The sequence below is a fragment of the Rhea pennata genome, chromosome 14 (genome assembly GCF_028389875.1).
Source record: "Rhea pennata isolate bPtePen1 chromosome 14, bPtePen1.pri, whole genome shotgun sequence".
NCBI lineage: Eukaryota > Metazoa > Chordata > Aves > Rheiformes > Rheidae > Rhea > Rhea pennata.
In genome coordinates, this window is record NC_084676.1 from 4,667,195 (window position 1) to 4,690,525 (window position 23,331).

At 35.8% G+C, this 23,331-nt stretch overlaps 1 protein-coding gene across 1 annotated transcript in view; it reads right to left on the bottom strand.

Annotated features, from left to right (window-relative positions):
• Positions 1–568: 568 nt before the first annotated feature.
• Positions 569–23,331, bottom strand: part of DOCK2 (dedicator of cytokinesis 2) — a 196,295-nt gene continuing 173,532 nt past the window's right edge. Inside the window, exons 42-52 of the mRNA XM_062586956.1 lie at positions 21,643–21,724; positions 19,543–19,627; positions 17,941–18,027; positions 14,387–14,563; positions 12,934–13,017; positions 11,181–11,318; positions 8,485–8,612; positions 7,556–7,736; positions 3,842–3,962; positions 2,640–2,782; positions 569–1,289 (exon numbers count right to left, since the gene is read on the bottom strand). Coding sequence (XP_062442940.1) covers positions 1,218–1,289; positions 2,640–2,782; positions 3,842–3,962; positions 7,556–7,736; positions 8,485–8,612; positions 11,181–11,318; positions 12,934–13,017; positions 14,387–14,563; positions 17,941–18,027; positions 19,543–19,627; positions 21,643–21,724 — 1,298 coding nt within the window. The 3' untranslated portion in view covers positions 569–1,217. The remainder of the gene's footprint in view (positions 1,290–2,639; positions 2,783–3,841; positions 3,963–7,555; positions 7,737–8,484; positions 8,613–11,180; positions 11,319–12,933; positions 13,018–14,386; positions 14,564–17,940; positions 18,028–19,542; positions 19,628–21,642; positions 21,725–23,331) is intronic.

Consider the following 23,331-nt stretch of genomic DNA (forward strand, 5'->3'; position numbering starts at 1 on the left):
CATTAGTTCTAACACTTATCAAGGAGTAATTTTAACTACTCTCTCTTCCTCACATTCATAAAAATGGTAACAAAGCCAGCCTTCCATCTGCAACTTTATACATGGTTGCATTTTATTTAATGAATGTAAAACTATGTAGATATCTGAAAGATAGAGGGATGAGAGAAGAAAATGAATTATTCACATTGAGAAACCCTTGATTTTGGGCAACATCTTTTACTTTAGAAAGAACTGACAGGTTATTAGAAAATGAGAATTGCTGACCTGCATCGCTATCTAGTTTCATGCTGATATGGCATTATATTCCAACTCTACCTCATGAGTGTCAGAGAGGCAGAAAATCAATTATATTTGGAAAGCACTATACTTGGACTTGTAGAATTACATATGTTGTCAGTAAAATACTATTAATACATATTATGACACCTAGAGATTCCAATGAGAAAAGTTCAAGGCAAATAAGAGAAACTTTTTAACATTTTATTTATGAAAAGCAGAAAATGCAGCTTTATCTCATGTTTCTGGATGTGATAACAACTTGTACATGTGTAAATAAACTTCTGCACATGGTTTCAATATAGCAGTTGCTGTTCTGAAAAGAACTCAGAAATACAGTGTCAGTGTCACAGACATCACGATAAGAAAGATTTGATGATACACACAAGTGTGGTAGGGGCAGCAGTCCGACATGAGCACTATAAAACCAACTAGAGCCATAGTAAATTCTCTTGGTCTATTTTGTGCTGAGCCAGCTGTTGCCTTGACTACACTGCCAGCAGTAGTTTAAAGCTAGCTTGGGTGTATCTATACAAGCTACACAAAATGGTAGCTTCTGTGCTGCCTGAAAAGAAGATAAGAATTACATTATACGGTAAGCGCTGCAGATGGCCCTTTAACATGTATCTTTGCCAGAATGAGTTTTATCACCAGAGAACAATGTCCTTTGACTCATGTAATAAAGAAGCTCAATAAACTTTTGTTCCATATCCTGGTTGGCACATCCTGTAGTATTTTCTCCAAATGCTATTAGTTTGTATTCCTGTATCTATATCACAAGTAGCTGTTATCAGAGCCCATGAATAGTTGTTTGTATTCTCTACTAGCCACCTACAGTATCAGTGCTTTTCTCTACAGTAGACAGCCATCTAAAAAGGATATATATTTATATGTATATATCATTATTTTTGGTTGCAAAGTGGTCTTGTAGGTAAATTAATTCATAGATCTGTAGAAGATTTGAAATGGTGCTCCACAGAGTGCTTTCCATCTTCCAGAACTTTGGAAATGCGCTGCAAAAAGAGGAACAGAGTGCCATCTGTTAAAATTACTATTGCATTGGATTTAGTAATATTTATATTAATTACTAGCTTGTGTCCTTAATCTGTGACTAGAGAAAAATGTATGGACCAAATCCTGGATAATTGAAGCAAATTTCTCTATCCTGCGAAACTATGGACCTGTATTTAAATCTATTCACATGATTCTACTGACACTGTGGAATCACTATAGAAAAGGGTTTTAAGCTTTATTCAGTCCTTTTTCAGATTTGTAAAATAGGACACTTTGCCCTTCTTACTTCATATGCTAAGTTAGGTTTAAATGTGATGAAATCATGCTGAAAAGCTGTTACTCCTGGGTCTTAAAAGAACGAGTATGTGATAAATTCAGTACAAGTAAAACCCTACAGACTTCAAATTAGTAGCTTATTCTTGTTCCTGCAAGAAAAATATGAGTATGAAGACATCCAAATGCAGAATTACCTAAATGTTGTTGTACCTGTGAAGGTAGCCAAGTTTTTTTTTTTTTTGAAAGACTGCAGAAACCAATGAATGAAAATGAAACCAATCCCCCCCCTCAAAAAAAAAAGAGAATATGAAAAATTCAACTTTTGCAGTAACCAGTTAAGGTTAACACGCAAAACATTACAGATGTCACAAAACACTTATGTACTATGCATCTCAGTAGCTATCACTATCTAAATTAAATGTAACTCTCCCACTTCCTGATACCAAGTAATTTTTATATATATATATATATCTTCTTTCTTGCTTGTAAACACTATGTTAAATTCAATATTTAAAAATTCCACAGAAATCACTGAAAAGTTTACTATATTAAAGGAGGACAAACTGTTCTAAGCAGCATTACTGACTCCACCATAAGCCAATTTCTAATTTGAAATGAGTACGTCTGACACCAAAAATTGACTTGCATCGTGCATGCTTTGATATATATTTTCTATGCTCATCTTATTGTGATACTAGTACTAACAACCCAAATAATTAAATCAAACAACACATAATTGCTTTCCTCTCTTGCTAATAAGTGCTATGTAAATCAAATTAGAGAAAATCAGTTGGTCAAATGAGACCTCTTGTGGCATGGATACAAAACTACACATCTGAGCCTTCCTACACTGAACATACTAAGATGTACCTCCTTAATGCAGAAAGCACAGCAAGAGACAAATATATATCCGTATAGAGCTTCCACTCCTGATGAGAGGAAGGATGAAAAAAAGAAAAAAAAAAGTTTGACTTAGGGGGCTTGTGCCATTTTAAAACGATGTAATTTTATTTTAGAGTTCTTAAGGAGGTGATACCTTCTTTTTCCCACACAGATAAACATACAGAACTTACCATTGTTTTAAGTAGCTGGTTCACTTTCTTTTTTTTGAAGTTTTTCTTGTCACCATCTGAGGTGGAAGGAAATACTGGCTGACTGAGCCTATGTGATGCAATTGTTTCATCCGGTGCCGCAGGACTCACTGACAGAGTTAATCCTTAGAGGAGAAACATATCGGTTGCACAAACCAAAACTGAAAAAGGGTAGTCAAAGGAAGCATATGGGAAAGCAGAAATCAAAATAATCAACTAATGCAATTACCAGAGAAAAATAAGAGTTTGTAACCTAATCATATCCTCAAAATACAAAAATAACGAAAAATTTCCCTACATTAGCATTGAACTTAATTGCATTGGAACTGAATAGTGAAAAATATGAACCAGTCTGTCCAAATGAAAAACAACACAGACAAATAGTTACATAGATGAGAAAGAAGTTGGCCACGATGGTCTGGGCAGAAAGTGTATTCTGAGTGTTTTGTTGTGTTCATGCCTGTTACAGGCATTTGGATACATAGGGACAGGGATAGAGGAAGTGCAAGCTAAGATGTAGGATGTGCTATAGAAAAGGGAGGGGGTAAAGGATAATGAAATAGATTACACTTTGTCTGTATATCCTGGCCTAGAAATGAAGTTCACCCTCGGTTATATTCTTCCTTTTCTGCCACACAACTGTCAGTCTCTCTAGTGGGCGGTTATATTGTTTCCCCTTCCTGTTACCATGAGGAAAGACTTAAGGGATTCCTCTCTAATGTCAATACCAAAAGTTGAAAACCCTTCTACTGCGCAACCTTTTGGGACATTCAGCTGCCAAAACAAGGCACAGAACAACCATTTCTTCCTGTTTCAAACCTTCTGACATGGATTTGTGAGCAAAGGCTGCAGGAAGCCTTGCTTCTGCAAATGAGGCCCTACAGAGCAAGGAAGATGAATGAACCCTGGCTCTGTCAAGGCAACGGGCATGCTTATACCCTAACAAGGGAGCAAAACACACAGCTCCTGGAGGAGCAAAACCTTTTAGAACTGATATGTTAGTACTAGGCAGCACAATGTTATCAAGCAGTAACAGCAGTCCAGCCTTACATTCACACTACCATGCTGAAAATGTAACTTCTGTCTCAGAGGCACAGGGACAGCTATCTGCTTCTGCTTAGAACAAAACCTTCAGTGCTATGTTTTCCAAGTAGCCAAGCAGTGCAGAACACTCATCATCTTACCTGGAATAGTTGGCATGGAACGACTAACAGAGCTCATTTGCTTGAGGACAGATGTTTTCTGAGGCACTGCTACATGCTCTGACAGGTTGGTGTCACTCATGAACTCGTATTTCCTTGACAACTATTTAATAAAAAAATTAATGCCATTAATGATGAACTGAGATACAATTAAAAATATCTAAGCAAAATAATATCTTTTGAAAGACAAAAGGAAATTAATAAATAAATGATCATGCATAGGCTGAGTGCTTTATGTGATTTTTTGTTAGTTAATTAAAAAAAAGTAACTACTGTATTAGAATTGGGACCACACATAATATTATATACTAGCTAAAACAATGTTAACCTTTAGAGATGATTTATAGTTAGGTAAGTATTTCTTATTCCATGCAGAAAAACTGTTGCTCTAAAAAAGCCTGCTAGAGGAAAGACTAACCTGGAACTGTAGGATTGCACTACCACCATGCTTGGTGAAACACTATCAACTAATTCTTACTGTGGCTTGGAAATGAAAATAAAGTTTTGAAAACCTTTCTCCCTTTTTCATTAACATTGCCAGCTTGGCCACTAAGACTTATCATTACTTTTCTGAAGCAAAATAGATCTGTGACTCAATGTGCACCAAAATTCCCACAGTAGGTGTATCTGTATCTAATGTAATGAAAAGGCAAAGGTTTTGCTTCATTTTGTAAGTAAGAGCTTCTCAGAGAATGCCTATGCTTTACATGCATCTAATATGAGGACATGAAGTGTGAGTCAATCATCATCCTCCGTAACTTTCCCCACAGTTCAGCGTTCAGATGGCAAGATTTAGCTTATTGTCCTGAAGCCCCCTTAGCTACTGCCAAGTAAGTAACTGCTCCTTCATTTGTGAAAACCGGTTACTGAGAAACAGCTTTCCTCAGCCTATCAGGCACAAGACATTTAATCTCCAACACTGCTTCCAGCACCTGCTCTGACTAGGGAGCTAAGTCCAGAGCACAGTGTTCAGCAAAGACAAATATTTTATTCTTTGTCACAGCTTTATGTTTTTAGTGCAGCCTGCTTTCTTTAGGAAAGTGTCACTCTGCTTTGTGGTAACAAAAAGTTTAAGATCTCATGCATACAATGAGCAAGCTACCCTAGACAGGTTGTATCACATAAGAGTACGTGTAATTACAAATGCAAATGTTGTATTACAGACATTTAATATCTGTAAAGAGATAGCTGGCTTGTCCTTTGAAACTAATGCCTACAGTCTGAACAGCGTATACCAATGAGCTAATACAGAAGTTGTGAATCTAGTCAATGCATGCAATTCTTCCTGCTGAAGTGTGCCTTCCAGAAAACATTCAGAAAGGTGAACAGATTATTTCAGAGGCTTTTCATGCCCTACTCAAAATTTCCTGCATTGTAAAAATCAGATTTTGTCCTTGATACCCAAGCAGCAACCATTCAGCCAGTTTGCTGAATTTCTAGCTAAGGTGCAGTGCAAACAGGCTCAGACTTTGGAAAACCTAGTCATCTTCTGAAACTCCGACAGCCATTGTGAAGAAATACAAACTGGGCAACTTGCATCATCAATGATCTGTTAAGGAGTTTGCACTCCCTGGTTTTATGAGCAGGAAGAACTAGCCTGGGCTGAGGTCATGCCTGCAGCTGAAGGCAAAGAGCTATTAAAAACAAGGAGCATGCATTAAACTCACAGGGAACTTGCACCTACAGTGTGATCCATGAGAGACATTTTACAAATGATTCAGTTTTTCATACTTGAGACACACTAATTACATTATCCCCCTGTTGAAGGAGAAAAACCCACTACTTAAAGGTTTGTAGTCACAGATCCAAGTCTTTATAAATATCTGACAACAGGAGAATAAACTGCAGCCTTCTGAGGGCTGTACTTTACAAGTAACATTTCAATGAAGGGTAAGATGTAAAAATTTAAATCACCCCTTATTTCTAGCCTCATCTATTAAGATAACAGATAAAGTAATTTTATTTTCCTCGCTTATACGTGCTGAAATTTAGTGTACTGAGCAGCACTGCCTTTAACAAGAACACAACAATGCAAACACTACCTGTGTCTGATCCAAATGCAAGTGATGCTACCCACACACAAACCCCCAAATATATATGTTATTTTATCACCGGATGGTATTGTAAACTACTCTTGCATTGTTTCTTCTATGAAACCTTCATATTGTGCAAACTCAATAGGAGACAGTAGCAGCAAATTTGAGCTTGGAAGCTAGAAGCAACTCTCTCTTATTGTAGTCCTGTGAAAGACGTTATTTATTGTCATAGTTTTGCGCTTAGGTAGTCTAATATGATTTTGTCCAAAGTCCTAGCTTTGTATGCTTCCCTGGGCCTGCTAAATAGAGGTGCATTGTAGAGGGATCAAAACATTTTACTGAGGCTCAGGGCAAGCAACTGGCATCAGGAAACCGTACCTTGCCAATACTGGGTCCTGCACTAACCACAAGCTAAATCCTGAATGGAAAAGCTTCTGGTAATCAAACTGGTTTTGCAAACAGTAGTGTTTCTCTCTCTTCAGATACTAACTTCAATATCTCCCAAACATGCAGGCATAAGTCTTCTGGCCTTTCAAGGGTCATTCATCAGGAAGGTCTAGTAACTTGCATTTGTTAGGGTTCCAGAGGAAGGACTTAGACTCACATGAATGACTATTCACATTCAGCAGCGAATCGGGTGTTTCTCCAAACTTAAGGAAGTAGAAGTCCACACACCCATTTGAATGTTCCTGCTACACACCTTCCCTTGATGGCATTAGCAACCTTTGAACTTACATTCCAGCAAATAAGAAATACTATTTCAGCCATGTGATTTTGCCAGTTTCAAGTATACATGTAAAGGTATAAAACCATGTCTAGGATGACTTAGATCAGTTAGAGGAAATATGAGCTAGGCTTCTGGTCAAAAGAATCTTTGCTTTCCGTCAAATTTACTTTGCCTTTGACGATTCCTCCAAACTTATTTAATCAGATGACTTAAATTCTTCCCATCTAATTCAGTAATATGTTATTGCTTGACATTTAAATTTAGATAGGGTTTATCTATCATGAGGCGGCGTTTCAGATTTTTTAAAATGATTTCTCTTTTTATACTAAAAAATTGTCTTCTAAGGATTATACTATAAAAAATTGACTGTGTAAGTTACGTAAGTCAATTTGATGATCTATTAGTACGATAAAGGCACTCAGATTATCTGTGGAATAAGAATGCCAGTGCTTCAGAACACCAGTCTGGCACCATTTACAGACTGGTGTTTTCAATCTTCTGATTTCCAGCTGCATGTCCCATAAGACACCAGGGAATGAAGAGAGCTCTTCACTTTTGAAACAGCCCCAAATGTAAGGAGATGCTATGAAATGTCAGTGCAGCAAGTTAATTACTTCTCGACAGGAAAGCTAGTTGAACCCTCCCAATGTAGTACTCCATTTTTAGCCAACCAACCTTCAGAATTATACAACTTTAGGACTTCAGTTCTGATTTTTTTTTCCACTGATTTGTTTTCTCCTCAGTATCTTGTAGATTTCCATTCATGGCAAGGCAGATGGCCTCTGTATCCTGCATATTTACATTTAGGATAGAGCAACAAGTTTTCCACTATACTAGATTTCTTTCTATATGATAGGTTTTCCTTTTTCTAAGTAAGAGTAACATACTTATGTCATAGAAATCAAGAAACATCGCTCTGAGTCAGTAACATACACTTTTCATGTCGGAGACTGAAATATCAGGTGCCGTTTTCTCGTCAGCAAACACCACGCTGCTTCTTTTTGTTCTTTTCTTGGACCTTCTCATTTTTACCTCAGGGTGAGGGTTAATTTGCAGAGCATTCTCCTCTGATTCTGATTTTACTGGCTTTGATAGCACTACTTCCAGTTCAAAGCTGCAAGAACAACAAAAAAAATGATAAAAATTGCTAAATGATATTTTAAAAGTCACTGGTATTCTGATGTAATTTCCCTGAGAAACATAAATGCCAGTCATCGTTTCCATAGGGTTTTTTATGCAGTCTTGTAAACTGAACTTGCAAACAGTATGTGATGTCCTTCAGCTGGTAACTCCAGATACTAAAAAGATGCCTTCAGGAGGTATTATAATATCCTAAAATGTTACAAAGAATGCACAATATTAATCTGAAGTGCAAATCTAATTTTTTTTTTTTTTTAAGATTTGTGCATGTGCTGAAGGACATCTAAAGGAATAAGTGTCAGAGCTCACACAGGAATTTTATGGGGAATGGTGGTGGGGCTGAAAGCAAAACAAGCAAAAAGATGCTAATTAATTTTAAAGCTACAATCACTCAAACTAATTTGCAAAAACTAAAATGTTCTACTTATTTAAATATTATTTAAATAATAAAATATTTGCTTCCTGAAAACTGAGTGCCTCTGTTTTCTTTTCTCAGTGAGATTTCTTGAGTATATTTTGCCTATTTAGCATAAAACATTGTAGTTTTAAGCCTGGAGGAGATGCTAGCTTCAATTAAAGAAAATTCTGGCATAGTCTGAAGAAACTGCTCGCTGTCTTGATCCTTGAATATTAAAAAAAAATTTAAAAAAGTTTCTTCCCATAAAACAGGACAGTGAAAAAAAATGTATTATAGTCATAGTTGTTTTATATTCATAACTGACCTTTCTGAAGCAATTTTGTTTGGAGTACTGCAGTCTGAATTCATGGAAGCCAGTGAAATAACTGACAGTTGACGATAGGATCTTAGCATTGATCTTGGCCGTCCTACTCTCTTGTCTTCAAAATCTGGCTACAAGATGGAAGAGAGAAGCATATTCCATGAACTAAGTTTGTGTGAAACTTATTTCATTTCTTCTCAGTAGGCTTTGAGATAGCACAGATGTTTTAACATATGGCATGAAAGAAGCTACTCTTCACTATTAATTACTGTGATTTTGTTTCTTCTGTCTGGGTACAATCTTTCTCTAAGACCTCACAAGCCAAATGATACAGTGAACAGATTTATGACTAAATAAACTACAATTAACGATTTTCTTTTTTTCCCCTCTGCAAAAGAAATAAGAAGAAACAGTGCATGCCAATCCTGTTTTGAACAGACATGGGGCAGGCCATTAAAGTATGTGGCTTGGGCAAATAGCTTTAGTTAGTCCTTGCTCCACAACAGTAATTAGTCTCTCTTCTTCAGCTCATAACCTTCTGCCATGTCTATACATTAACAGTAGCTTTTTTCTTTATATATTTGTAGATGGCTGGATGAAATGCATCTTTACCTAACAGTCAGCCAGTAAGAACAGGACTCTAAGAAGAGCACGACTATTTAGGTCACCATATACCATTGCACATGGCCATATGTGCTACACCATCTCTCTCTCTACTTCTGCAGTGGAAGGAGAAAAAGGGAGTTTTCACTCCAAATCTCCTTTAACAGGTAAGGCTGGCTAACATAATGCAAATATTCAGCTTGATGTTAATGCTTCACAATCTGGTAATAAATTAACTGAACCAGTCTGACTTGGGGAGACTTCTAGATGCTTTCCTGTTCCTCTTGCTATTAAAGCAGGAACAAGGATCACGTTTCTGCGCCAATTCTGCACTGGTTCTCTTCCTGAGTGCTAAATTCTGTCATGTATCATTATACTGTGCAGATAGAGGTGTTCTCCTCTTCCTCTGCTCCTCATACTCATCCTGGGATGAGCATGCCTCCCCCAAGTTAGCTCATCATTGAGCCACGAAATGAGGCAAATTTTTGAGAATTTCCCAGTGCATTTATACCATCAATTGCTTTTTCAGCCTACTTCAGTTCCTCTCCTGTAAACATATGAACAGATGTTTTTGGAAACATTTTATATTAAAACATAGTTACATTTTCTGCTGATGATCCAGAAAACATAAAAAATTTAGGCATCACTTTGTATGCCAAGTTCCTAAACTCATGGTTTCTGATGATGTCATTTGCACTAAGACTTTGATCTCCAGCAGATGAATTGGAAGTAGTCAAAGTTTCAGAAGTTATTTGCAAGTATCTTGCAGAGTCTACATGCAATGAGAATTTCTGCCTCTATGAATGTCTAGGATGTTCTGATAAGACAGAAAGACTGCACGTTTTTTTCTTTTTTAAATAAAAAGAACTCATGACAGCCAAAAGAAAGAATATTAGATACAGTAAATTGGAAGTAGTGCCACTTTTTAAAAACCTGGCTCTCCTGTACACACACAAAATACTGCTATTCACCAATTTTATTAATTTATGAGAAACTTCTTGAGCTAAGGATTCTTTCTGTGCCAACACATGCCTTTGAATAAAATTGCATTTTGCAAGAACTCTGTCCACTGCTATGTAACATAAATTTTGCAACATTCAGAATGAGTATGAAAGATACTACATCTCTTATGGTTGAACACAGCATCATAAAATCTCAGAGATTAAATCAGACAGAAAAACTCTGATTTTACAGACTGTTGAAAATAGTGTATTCTGGAAGTAGAGATTTAAATAGGGAAGAGGAATTCATGAAGAAAGGGCATTCTCTCCACTTGCAAAATTTTAAATAGGTTGTTCTATTCTAAGAATTGATCTGTATGAGTGCAGAAGGATTCAGCATTAGGCAAGACAGTAAATAGTAGATTACAGCCTCTTTCTTATTGCAAGGATGGTGACATGGGACTTAAAATTAAAAAAAAAAAGTACCTAGATAAATAACCAGAATGGGCATTATATAGGTGTGTACCACAGTACACACTTATATCACCTATATCCAAAGTCTAAATTAAAAATTTGCTAATTTTTTTCTTCTAACAGAATAAACAAACCCTCTTATAAAATCATCAACAATGAAAGCAGCAGCATAAAATAATTTCCAAAGCATCTGCTGTATAACTCCAAAAAGCAACCAACAACATCCTTCCTACTAGCTCCTACCAGCTGTCTGGAAGACTTTGTGCTTAGAAGCTATCCTTCAATTCCTGTACATCTCAGTTTAATTTCAACTAATACATATAGTATTATATAATGATAGGTTTTATTAGAAGAGTACAGCTGGAAGCGGCTAGCACAGGGAGGTGTGGACATCAATTGCCAATCAATGCTCTAAACTACTAAGAAAAAGAGGAGAAACATAATAATTTGTTTCTACTTCCTTCTACCATGGAAATGAATTGCACTTTTATCGAGATGGTAAAGTTCTTGAAACTTTCCGGAATTTTTGGTAAGTCAGAGAAGTAATCAACTCTCTGATGGTAAAACTCAGATCTCACTACCTTCAGATCACAATAAAACTCAAATAACAGAAGTTGTGCTTTTGTTTAGAAGAAACAGTAAAGTGCAGGAGAGGGAAAGGAGGTAAAAGGAGAATGATACCAATTCTCTAGCTCCATATTGTTTTTCCACTTTAACTTTTAAGTGCTTGAAACATTCCTCCATACGGTCATGGAAAGGACGAAGATTATCAGAAACTCTTCTTTCATGAATTTTAATTCCAGCCCCGAGGAAAGGTATCTTGAAGTGGACAAAGAAAAAAAAAAAAAGAAAAAGAAAGAAATTGAAAAGAACAAGTGAGAATATACAACCCCTCTGACTCCATGGAGTTAGATACTCCATACTGGGAGTATCTGCCAAGTCAACTGCAAAACACCATTACTGTGTCTGTAATAGATTTGTCACAGATTTGTCAGCTGGTCTCATTACTTCACAGGAGCTTTCAGTAGCAGAGAAGCATCTTACTACCAACTGGGGAGTGCTCTTAAAAGTGGGCTTGATCAGTAAATTTTTGGAGATGCATGGGTACCCTGTAGAAATTGTTTTGACATTTATCTATTGTAATGTTAATCCCTTACGAAATTAAAACATCATGTGAGATTTTGCAAAAAATTACCCGCTAAAACACAGTTCTGTACTAGCCCACCTGCTAACGAAGCTGTCTGCCATATCTTACTGGAAAGGTAGGAATGAAAAAATATCCAAGTGGATTCCAAGCTAGTGGTTTCAAACTTTTAATTTTGCTTTGAAACGCAGAATTCACTGACTGTGGAAGGATTAAATCAGTCTACTAGGGGCTTAAGGACATGATCACTTTGACAGTTGCTGCAGCTATTTAACATACTACTGCCTGGTTACTGAATGTGATCTCTTCCTTTCTCCCCTCTTTTTACTTGGCTGTCTACCTCTGTATTTCCCATATCTCTAAGAAAAAATCAGCAAAATAGTGCTTCAGTACAAAAATAAACAACTCAAGTAATGAAGAGAGACAGTTTGCACTAACCAGGCTCACTTGGCTGTATTTCACCCCCGTGCTTTCCTTTTTTCCAGCTCATCCTCCAGGCTGGGGCTAGTGATAAATAATCAAAAGAGACAAGATCTCTAATCTAGTAGATTTGGAAGAAGGCAGACAACCATGTTTTTAAATAACTGGAAAAAAAAGTGTAGACACCTACTCCCTCAAAGGAGAACACCTGATAAAAAGGGGGTTAAGGAAAGGGTCATCTGTGTCAGTTCAAATAATTCCCTCTACTCAAAACTCCTAAAAAATCCTTTTGTCAGAAGGAATGCCTTGCTTAACAAATTAAAAAAAAAAAAAATCTTATAATGAAGCAAATATAATAATACTTTTCTGACCTCTCTTCCCTACAAATCCTTTCATATCCTTGCTTTTGTATTATCATCTTTGGTATTATATTAGCTGAACAATATTCAGTTAAAACAAATCTTATCTTCAAAGATGATGGATAGCATCTTCTACATGCTGTTTAAATAATAACGCATACATGGTCACGCAGAGAAACTTTGTGCTCCTCTTGCAAATATGAAGACATTTTATTATTCTTCAATCTTTGAAGATGGTGATTTATGAGATTATGCTATCTTCTATCTTTTTAGCTACCCTTCTGAAAGTAACTTTTTCTTACAGTATTAACATAGCACTAGCCAGATAGTTTTCATCAGGAACCTTCTCTTTCTCTCTCTTCCTCTTCCCTCTCCCCTGCCCAGGAAGTGGATAGGGTAGCAGTAAAAATGGCACAATCATCTAAATGACATTATGTTCTCCTGCTAGAAAGAAAAAAAAGAAAGGAGAAGCTGAGGAAGCCTCAGAGAACTACTGTCTATAAGGTGTTACCTGCCAAGCAATTAGATCCTTGAGTCTGTTCAGCTTTTCTTGATCCTCTGGATGATCTCTGATATATTGATCTGTAAAGAAAGCCTGACAGAGGCATAAAAGTAAATCAGTCCTTCATCCCAGCATGGAAAGAAACCACTGCTTTCTGCAGTGACTCCAGTTGGTGATCACTTAACACTGGTCATTCAAGGAAGAGGCATTTGCATGCCCCTCTACCAGGTCTGTAAGTGACAGTTCATTACTTTATCAACTGAGAACTGAGGTGCTCTTTTTTTTTGTTAAAAGATATTCAGTGTTTGTCCCATACTTCTGAGCTTGAGATCCTTACTGTGAATGCAAATTTTTGTTTATATTTTTAAAATTTGCACTGAAGATAGTAAGGCAAACACATATTTGGAGTACGATGATTTATATTAATTCTCATGTTATTTAAATATCCTAAACTGACATTAGCAAGCATGCCTTAGAAGAAGGAAAACGAACTCTTCCATAGATAAGCAGAGCCAGATATTGCAGATACGCTTCCTTTTTCCACCCCAAGATTTTTTTTTCCCCTCCATGCACGTAATACAAATGTAGTCATTTGCCCATGACTGTCAAATGTCTAAACAAATAATACTCTATGATAAACATGACATAAGCCATACTCCTCCAGAGTATGTCATGCTTACTGCATACATACATGCCAGCTGATCAGCATACCTGCAGCACCTCCGGCATGCTGAACCTACTGAGCATGGCACATACTTCTCATTGGGAAATGGCAGGCAGTAATAATAGAACTCTACAGCTGTGGGGTAATGTTCAGTTTCACTGTAATCTTTAATAATTAAGATTTAAAAAGAGTTTTAATATTCCCACTCCTCTGTCCCACCCCCCCCCCCCATCCTCCAGTGTTTTAAACAAGGCAGCCTTGGAGACAAACTTTCTATAGTTCAGTTCCTCAAGCCATTCCATTTCCAATGTATTGGTAGAACAATTTATAATTATATTCCCATTTTTAACAACAAAAACTGCTATGCAGATAGGCTGCAGTTGCTGAGAAAATCTAGCAACAATATAATAGATAGCCTACATCTAAATCCTCCAGACCTGCTACAGGGAAAACTTAATTTAATTTACTTCAGACCAAACCCTTTGATGCCTAAGAGCCTATTTCATTACAAAAGGTATACCTCATCCCCTATGTATATGAAAACCTTCATGACAGCAATTAATCCTGAACTTCAGGGACATTCTCAATGTCTGTTTTGCATCTATGCTACTTTGTGCTGTCAAAGACTGTGTGTCAGATGTGACCAGGATAGGAGGGTCCCTTAACTGGTGGAGCTGTGACTTTCATATCCCCAGCCTACCCTACACTGCCACTTTGGACAAAGCAGCAGCATTAACAAGAGGATTATGAAATAATACAACGGAATATGATCTTCCACATTGACTTTAAAGCTCTTACCTTCTCATATTTAGCAAAGCCACCCATAACAGCTGGATCAACAATTCCATTGAGAAGCATAGAAAGTGGGTTAATAGGAAGGTTTTCATCACTCTGGTACTGGTTAATCATCATCAAAATTTTTTCATTTGTCATGGACATAGTCTCAATAGCATTCTCTAGAGGACTAATTGTAGTCTATGAACAAACAAAATATTAAAAATGTGTAATAAATATACTTTATTTAAAAATCTCCCAAACATTTACTTATCCAGGTAAGCATATGGAACTGAAGACTTCATTTGCTCTGTAGTTTCTATAAACTGGCTCTTAGCTGTTTATTCCAGGAATCTATCATACAAGGAAACAATCTATGGATTACCCACCAGCTATCTGCTCTAACATCTGTATGACAGATGAATATAATTATCTGCTCTTGTTTATGCCATTTCTCAAGTTGTAAATATTAGTGTATTTCAATACATAAAGGGAAAACGTAGCACTGATTCTCTTTATTTCAATATCCTATGCTAGGAGCTGTACAAGTACACAGTAAAGATGGTCTAGCTAAGGTTGTAGAATGATGACTCCTACATGCTTTCAGCTTCAGAAATCGAAGAATAGTGCTAAGAGTCAGGCACTAAAACAAAACAAAACAAAACAAACAACAAACTTCTTTGTTCCAAGGAAGGAGAGCTAACTCATCAGTGAACTTCAGTGTGAACAATTTAAGGCGTGTGGGTTTTTTTCCATTTTGGAAGGAGTCAATTCACTGAGCATGTTTTTCCAGAAATCCTTCTGCATTGATTCTCATCTTTGCTGAAATTTCAAAATCTGAGAATTTAAGTTGGTTTTGTGTGTCAGACTAGATGCCAAAATTGCTTTTGGAAAATTGCAATTACTTCAGGCTTTTGCTAAGCTGGAATATTTCAGATGATTAACAGAAGGTGATTTAAGCTGAAAATATTTAGTGGTAATACACTCTCAGAAACCATTACTAACTACCTCACTGACAGACTGATAAGCTTCAAATAGGAGGCAGGAAGTAACAGTTGTGTTAACTGCCATAATCTGTAGGGCAGATATAGCCCTCGTGTCTATACTCAAAAAGGCTGGATGTCTAAATGTAGAGAAAGGATTCACATTCCACCTGTACTTATTTTCTTTTTTGACTTCTGAATGCACTTAAGTAAAAGCAAATGTTGTTCCGGGGGGTGCATGTGGCTGTGTAAAGACAGGAAAAGAGCAACTGAACCTTCCCCGCAAAACTTCAAGGAAGAGAAAACAAATCAGTAACAGCAGCAAAAATTAAAAAACATGTCTTCATATATAGATCCTCTGAATTTTTATTCAAATCTTTTACCGCTGGACATCTACATATTAACACAATTAGAAATTTTAAATATATGTACAGCTGTTAAATATTTCATCCCTGATCTAATAATCTACCTGTATAATTGTATGAAACTGCCACTGATGGTGAGGTAAGTCCCTCACATGTTATAAATAGAAGATTATGACTTCAGGTGAGGAACAAAAGTAACAAGAGATAAACAGCAAAGAAGTGGACAAAAGCTTCTTTCATGCAGCTGTCCTTTACCTTAAAAAAAAAAAATCTTTAATAACTTCTAGTCTAGCAGAGGAAATTTTGACATGCTAGCTTGCAGCTGTGAAGAACGGAACATCTAATATAGTCATAAGCCACCTCACTGTATCAGAGATGCTGCCTCTTACATTTGTTGATTATTTTCTCTCATTAATACTCCCTTTCTAGATTAAAGTATAATACATATGTCTATGTACAGCTACTGTAATCATCAGGTCTTTTAGAGCAAGATCTTGTCTCCATTCATACAAAAGTGATTTGAGTTCGGTCAAAAATAGGAAAGATGATGAGAAGAACTGAGCTTTTCTGAATCTTACTTATTGCCAGCAACATGTTCTGTTGTCTATTTTCTCTCAGGCTTGGTAACAGAGCTGGGCTATTTGTGTGGAAAAAAGATGGGCCCTGTGACAGCGCTCAGATTACAGAAAGCAGCAAAAGAAAGGTGAAGAAGAAGCACTAGGAGATAGCAAAATATCCTTGCTAAATCACTGCTGGGGACTGGGGAAGGGGAGCAGGGCAGACAGGGAAGGAGTAAGAGATCATGCTCACGATGTTCTCCTCCTGAAACTGTTGCATTACTGTGGTGTAAAGATAAGGAGGTAGATAGCTTTTTATTTTAATGCATGTGCAAAAGAAACCTGTTATCACATAGCAAATAGTGAGTAATGTTCAATTAGACATTTTAGGGCTTTGTTGAAGAATGTGTCCCTGCACCATACAGTAACTGGAAAAAGACTCTTCTGCTCCACTCCTTGTTCTTAAAATAAAAATTAAAAAGATATACTAGTAAAGGAAGCAACTGACTATTCAGATAGCTCTTTGAGGTTTCTTTCATCCATTTCAAAGAGCAAATGGAAGAACAGAGAAGATAAAATAAATCTCAAATTAAGTTGCAAGTCTTTTTTGGCATAGACACACTTTAGTATTTACAAAAACACTCTCTGCAAGCTTTCATAAGACACTGGCAAGGGAGAACTATTCCTGAGAAGTATCATTTTCATTTTATCTTAAGGGAAACCTCTTATCAGGTTTTTATCAAGCCAGCATTATAGGAACTACCTTAAGATAAATGAAAGCATAATTATGTCAAAGATGGTCATTAAAAAAAAAGAAAGCATAATTATGTCAAAGACGGTCATTAAAAACAGATGTCAAAAAAATAAAAAAGAAAAATCACCTTTTTATTAATACTTTCACTCTATTGACAAATGGTAGAAAGTAAAATAGGTCACAATCTATGCAACTGCAAAAATACGAATTTTGTATTAAGAATTCCTATTACCTCTTTGGCAGATAACATATTGAAAATACAATACTTCAGAAATCCAGAGATTGCCAAAGATGCTCATTGTTTTAGGAAGCCCTGTTTTTTTTATTAAGCCTTTGGTTAGCATCTTTCAAACTAGGTTTAAAATCACAGTAGGGTCAGGCTAAAATCATACCTGTGTGTCAGATTCTAGTAATTTAAAATATGGCATAACATTTGTCAAATGGTGTGTTTTATCATCCCACAGAAATATCACATTTCTGAAAAGATACAGTAAAAAGATGTATTTCTTACTGCTTTCAGTGCAAGTCAATTTTTATGACAATAAAAACAATAAAAAAGAAAACAGATCAAACACCTGATCTCTTCTAATAAGTTCTAAGATTTATAAACAGACAAGAAAGTCTTGTATAAGTCTTGTATATAATTCATGTATATGAAAAACTTTTAACTCCCTAAACTTCAAACACACAGATTTTTTTCAGTTCTTACAGGACTTGGTCCTAAAGCTCCAATTCAGAGGTTAAGATATATTGATCAATATTCAATTGTTCCAGCAGTAAAACAAATCCCCCACAAAGCCGTAAGTATAAAAATAAGGAAATAACAATAGCTTGTCTTGCATAATAAATTTGCAATCTATTTATATTTGAGGATTCATACAATGTGTGTCTTACAGGTACTTAGCATGTTAATACACACCTGTGACATGGAGACAACTTCAAACCATCGTAAAATTCCTGGAAGTTTGTATGCTGTAACAAATGATGTTCTTTCAATCCACATAGACTATTAAAAAAGAAATTAGGGAGGAAAAGATGTAAGGTTTTAAATTTTAATCTTTAGTGCCTTCTAAGATGTCAGAGTTAAAACAATTTAGATGGGAAATGTATGCAAATTTATTTTTGCATAAAAAGACATTGTAAAATGAAGCCAGCACAGCAATTTGCACAAATCATTTTCCTGATTTCAAACTAGGCCATCTTTAGGCACTAAGCTTACACAAAGCGGAAGAAAATGGAAATTACTCTTGAATCTTTTAGTATCTATTCCTAACTTTGCCATTACAAGTTGACTGACTGTGACTAAATAACCCACTCACATTCTCTACCAAGGTTATACTTTCTCCTTCTACTTTTAAAGTGTATTTCTGCAATTACCAAGCAGTAATAGCACTACTGAAAGATGTGAGCATTTTTTTTTTCACTTTTTCCTCTCCTGAACAGGGCTAGCTATTGGTAAAATTTAAAATTCAACTAGTTCATTCAGCCTATTGCTCTTTCTCTTTCCAGTATCAGCTAATCTAAACTTCCAGTAGTGATAAATGCAAAGATGAATCAAAAGAAGGCCCACTCTAATTATCCTGATTCTAGTCTGAAATTAGAGCAAATATAATTTAATCTCTCGGGCAATAAAGACATTAACCATTTAATTTTTGTAACACAGTTTTAAGGTAAACGTATAAATGATTTAAAAACTTGCCAGTTTGCAAAGGCAGCCAATGTGTAACTTAGTAACTGCAAAGCTGGAATGTCATGGTAGAGTTTGTATCCAAAGCATTTGATTTAAGACAACTATTGAAAATGCTGGTCACAACACACACAACTGAAATCGTTGAATTTGAATTAAATAGCTTTCTCCCCTGCAGTATTGCCAGGAGGACAGTTTTAGCCATAAAGATTAAAAGGCATAGGTTTTTGTATATAACTACACTATAGAAACTCAATACATTTCCATGCATGACACTGAAAAATAATCTGATTAAATTAGAAAATAATCATAATGCAGATTTCCTAGAATATTTAAATAATAATTTGTTACCATTACACCATTATGCAATGGAGTGAAAATGGCATACACATTAGTTCTGTAAAATCCTGACATACTAGAATAACGAAAGCAGACAACCCACACACCTCTTACTGCCAACCTGGCAGCTTGAACTGGAAGTGGTATAAGCTACAAGTGGCAAACCATTTGCTATTTATTTACATGACATCTTGATAATAACGAAAATTTGTACAGGGAAATTTCACTGCTTAATACAATTGTTTTCAACATCATTATTACATAACTTTTACCTAAAATTGAAACAGGGATATATCATTGAATAAGTATATAGGATAATGTCAAAAGAGAAATTTTGTGTTTATTTCATTTTTTGAACTAGATCCTAAAATTGCAGCTTCTGTAATGCATAATCTGAGACTGATCAAGAAGCGATCTAGATCAGAATTCAACCACAGCAACTTTAATAACTTAAATTGCTACCCAAGCATATTGCTTTGTCATTCATTTACTTACAGCAAATTCATTTTCAGGGTCAACAGATCCTTTTCTGACTGGCCTTGAATAGTGGAACCGCTGCACATTGTTGGACTTATAAAAACTGAAAGAATTAAGAAAAATTACAATAGAACACAGAATTCAGAAACTTCCGGATCCCATTATCATAGTGGAATATTTAAGCTCAAGGTAGTATTTTTAATTAAAAGAAAATTTACTGCTCCAGAAAAAAAAAAAAAAAACAAAAAAAAAAACACTTTACTGTTTTTTAACCTATAAATCAGAGTCAACACAATATTTTACAGGAAGATATGCTCTATCTTGTGACAAGGTAAAACTTCCAGGTACAAAATTTCCAGATAAATGTTAGAAACTGCAGCAGAATCTCTAGTAAGTATTTTTGCTTTCCTGTGCTATTGCTGTGACACTCATGCTGCTTGCTTGCTTTATAATGGCACATAAAAGGACTATATTTTGTTAAAAATAACAGAGAAGGTATATTCATTTAGACCTAAATATATGTCATTTTTCATCCACTGTCTGTGCCAAATCAGTTTAATCACTTCTAGTAATTCTGCTTACAATACAGAACAATAGCTATACAATAAACTAAATGTTTAAAGCCATAAATAGCGATTTATTTTTATGTGTAAATAAATGCATATAAACTCATATAGAGGAGGATGTCAATATAAAAGGATCCCTTGCAAATTCATGTTATGGTCTACTTAGCTAATGAGTCATTCTCAATTACTGTGAACACACATTTCCACTCAACTCCTCAACACTCAGTTTTTAACACTGGCTAATTTGAAAGAACAGACATCGCATAGCTCTAGCTCTCTTTAAGGGTTTTATTGCCCAGAGAAAGTATAGTTCTTTTTAGGTTGAAGTTTTTGTTTTAAAGAATAATTCAATTTAAAACTATGTCAAGTAAAAGCTAATTCAACACAGAGCAAGAAAATACTTCAGAAATATCTTACACTAAGAGCAGGTCATATTCTGGAAGCCTAAGGAAACAAATAAATGACAAGACCCTAAACAGTTGAGTTAAGCAGACTTCTGGTTTGCTAGTACGTAGGAAATTGTAATTCTTGATCCAAGCTACTAAGTTTAATCTTCATTAAAAAAGAAAAGAAAAGAAAGAAAATCTGCCATATCAAGTCAAATCACTTGGACAATTCCATCTGAAAGGACTGAAACTTTTTGGTAGACTACCTCACCACCAAATAATGTAATAACAATTATAGAACCAATAAAGCACTCCCATAAAAATATATTTTTCCTGTAAGACAGGCTGAAATTAGGAGTCTAGTTGAATTCTGTAGCTGAAACATAATTACAAGATCTCCCATATGGCAAAAAATTGCCCTCCGTGTCAAGCACTTAAGTCCATTAAAAGTTCAAAATGTGGCTGGCACTACACTATAATCTAGTCAAACAGAACCAGATTCATAAGCTATCTTCTCAGTTACTGATTTTAAAATTAAATCTAGTTGAAATTGGGACCACAGTTCATTTTTTATCTTATACTACAAGACTTGAGCTTGTACCTGCTTTATTTACTTGGGAGCGTGTGTGTGTGGGGGGGGGGATTCTTTCCACTGTGAACCAGTTGCAATTTCGGTAAAGATTCTACTGAGAAGGCTGCAGCCAAAGGTGAAATCTGTTCTGAATCCAACTGTGGAACAGTTAGGAAATTAACTAGTCTTAGTGCTAACTGCAGTATCAATAGAAACCATTCAGACTGCCGAATGCGCAGCACTTGGCAAAGTGAGTCATAACAAGATCCTAACAAACAAGAGCTTTCAACTCAGTTGCATACTGCCAATCACTCCTAAATCCTCTCTATCGGTTGTCTTGGAAGCCACATTGAAACCTCAAGAGTTTAGTCCTGAAGCATGGAATTTTTCCCCTTCCCCTTGTAATCACATGCTGTTGTTTAAGTGATAGATGTTCTCTTATGCAATGCCCAAGGAATGCAAAAGTCAGCAAACAAAGACAATATAAGCTTCAATGGACAACGGCTGAGTTGGCAATATAACGGTTCTGATTTTAGGATTATAGATCGACTTTCATTATATTACAGAATTATTAGTATTACAGAAATTCACTTACTTTAAAATTTGATCAGGTACAGCTTTATTTTTGAATCTAGGTTGCTCCTCCAGGACAGGCTGCACTGTAAAACACTGGATATCTGAAATCATGACAGAAAGTTAAGGACATACAACCACTAGTGTGAACTACTGTAGTTTGGGGACAGCAGGAAGGCATTTCCTGAGAAAAATTTGCCAGTAGTAACCACGCTAACACTAATTTTAAAAGCTAGCAAACGCAGTACCAATTACCTGAATGTTTTTATGACTTGTTGAGCTTAAATATCTGCAGCTTAATTTAACATACTGAATAATTCATTACATTTTAAAGTAAAGCCAACTTCAAAAAGAACATCAACAAAGAGCATCAACAACAACTGATGTTAATGCTTTGACTGTTCAGCTTTGAGGCATGCATAGTGTCATAATGTTTAGCATTTCATCTTTGCAATTTGTAATTGAGCAGCCCTTCTACCTGAGATTTTCTTTTTCTACGCAAGCATTACATTTAATACTGTATTTGTAAATAAATCATATGCCTACATATTTCAGTGTATTTCAATCTCACGCCCTCAAGTTAGATTCTACTGCTGTTTCTTAAGTGCAAAAGTAGTATATCTCCTGTTAGCTGCAACTGGACTTGGGCAAAATACAGTTATAGTTTAACAAAGGACTGAAGCATATGATCAACAAAAAAAAAATAGTTCAGACTCAAGACAAACTCATGAATGCCTGGCTATCAAACTAATGGGCTATTTTTTTCGAGACAGGAACATTCTGCTTCAGTCCCAGTAGTGCAGAACGGAAACAGTATTTCTGTTGTTACTCTAGTAGATTCTACCAGGATAGACTCAAGAGAGCATATGAAATATTACAGTATTACCATGATAATTAAAGGAATGTCTGATACTTTGGTGACCCCATACCTGTTCACCCAGTAATGAAGAACATGAAGAAAAATGTGACATGCATCAGGCATTATAGTAATGGTAACCCTACACAAGAATAATTAAGTGCATGCTAAAATATGAGGAGTGATGGTTTCGAGATGGATTTTCCTAGGAAAAATTTTCTGATGTATGGCATACGTTTCCTGCCAGGAAAGACAGGTGATGTCTGAGTAACAGTGCCAACCAGAACAATGCTCACGGAAGATTTGAATTTAATATGAAAGCATGAAAGGTAGGAATGCAAGGTAAGAAACAACCTGCTGCTTTAAAAATAGCTAATTCAAACGTTCATCACTCTTTTTGGAACCTGAAGACAAGAAAAGTAAACTACATATGAACTGGAATGAAGACCAAGACAGCCAGTCAGCTTAGAACTGTATAAAAAACAGGAGCAAACATAGCTAGGAACAAACCATAAAAGACATGCAGATCATGTGAATCAAATTGCAAGCTGAACTGCCACTTGAATAAGCTTTCATTCCTTTTAGGAAAGGATTGATCCACACAACTAAACTTTCAGGTATTACTGGTATCTGTCATCTTAAGAAATTGTAATCTCATACATAACTTCAATGAAAAAGAACTTAGATGACCGCTCATTAGTTTTGTTTGTCAATAATAGATTTTTTTTTTTTTAAAAAAAGTTCCTGTGACACTTAAGTGAAAAAACATACTTGAAATCTTAGTTGTAAAAAAACACACCAGAAAGGTAGTTCAAGTTTTAAAGCAAATAGTATTGGTGCATTTGGGGTGAAGAG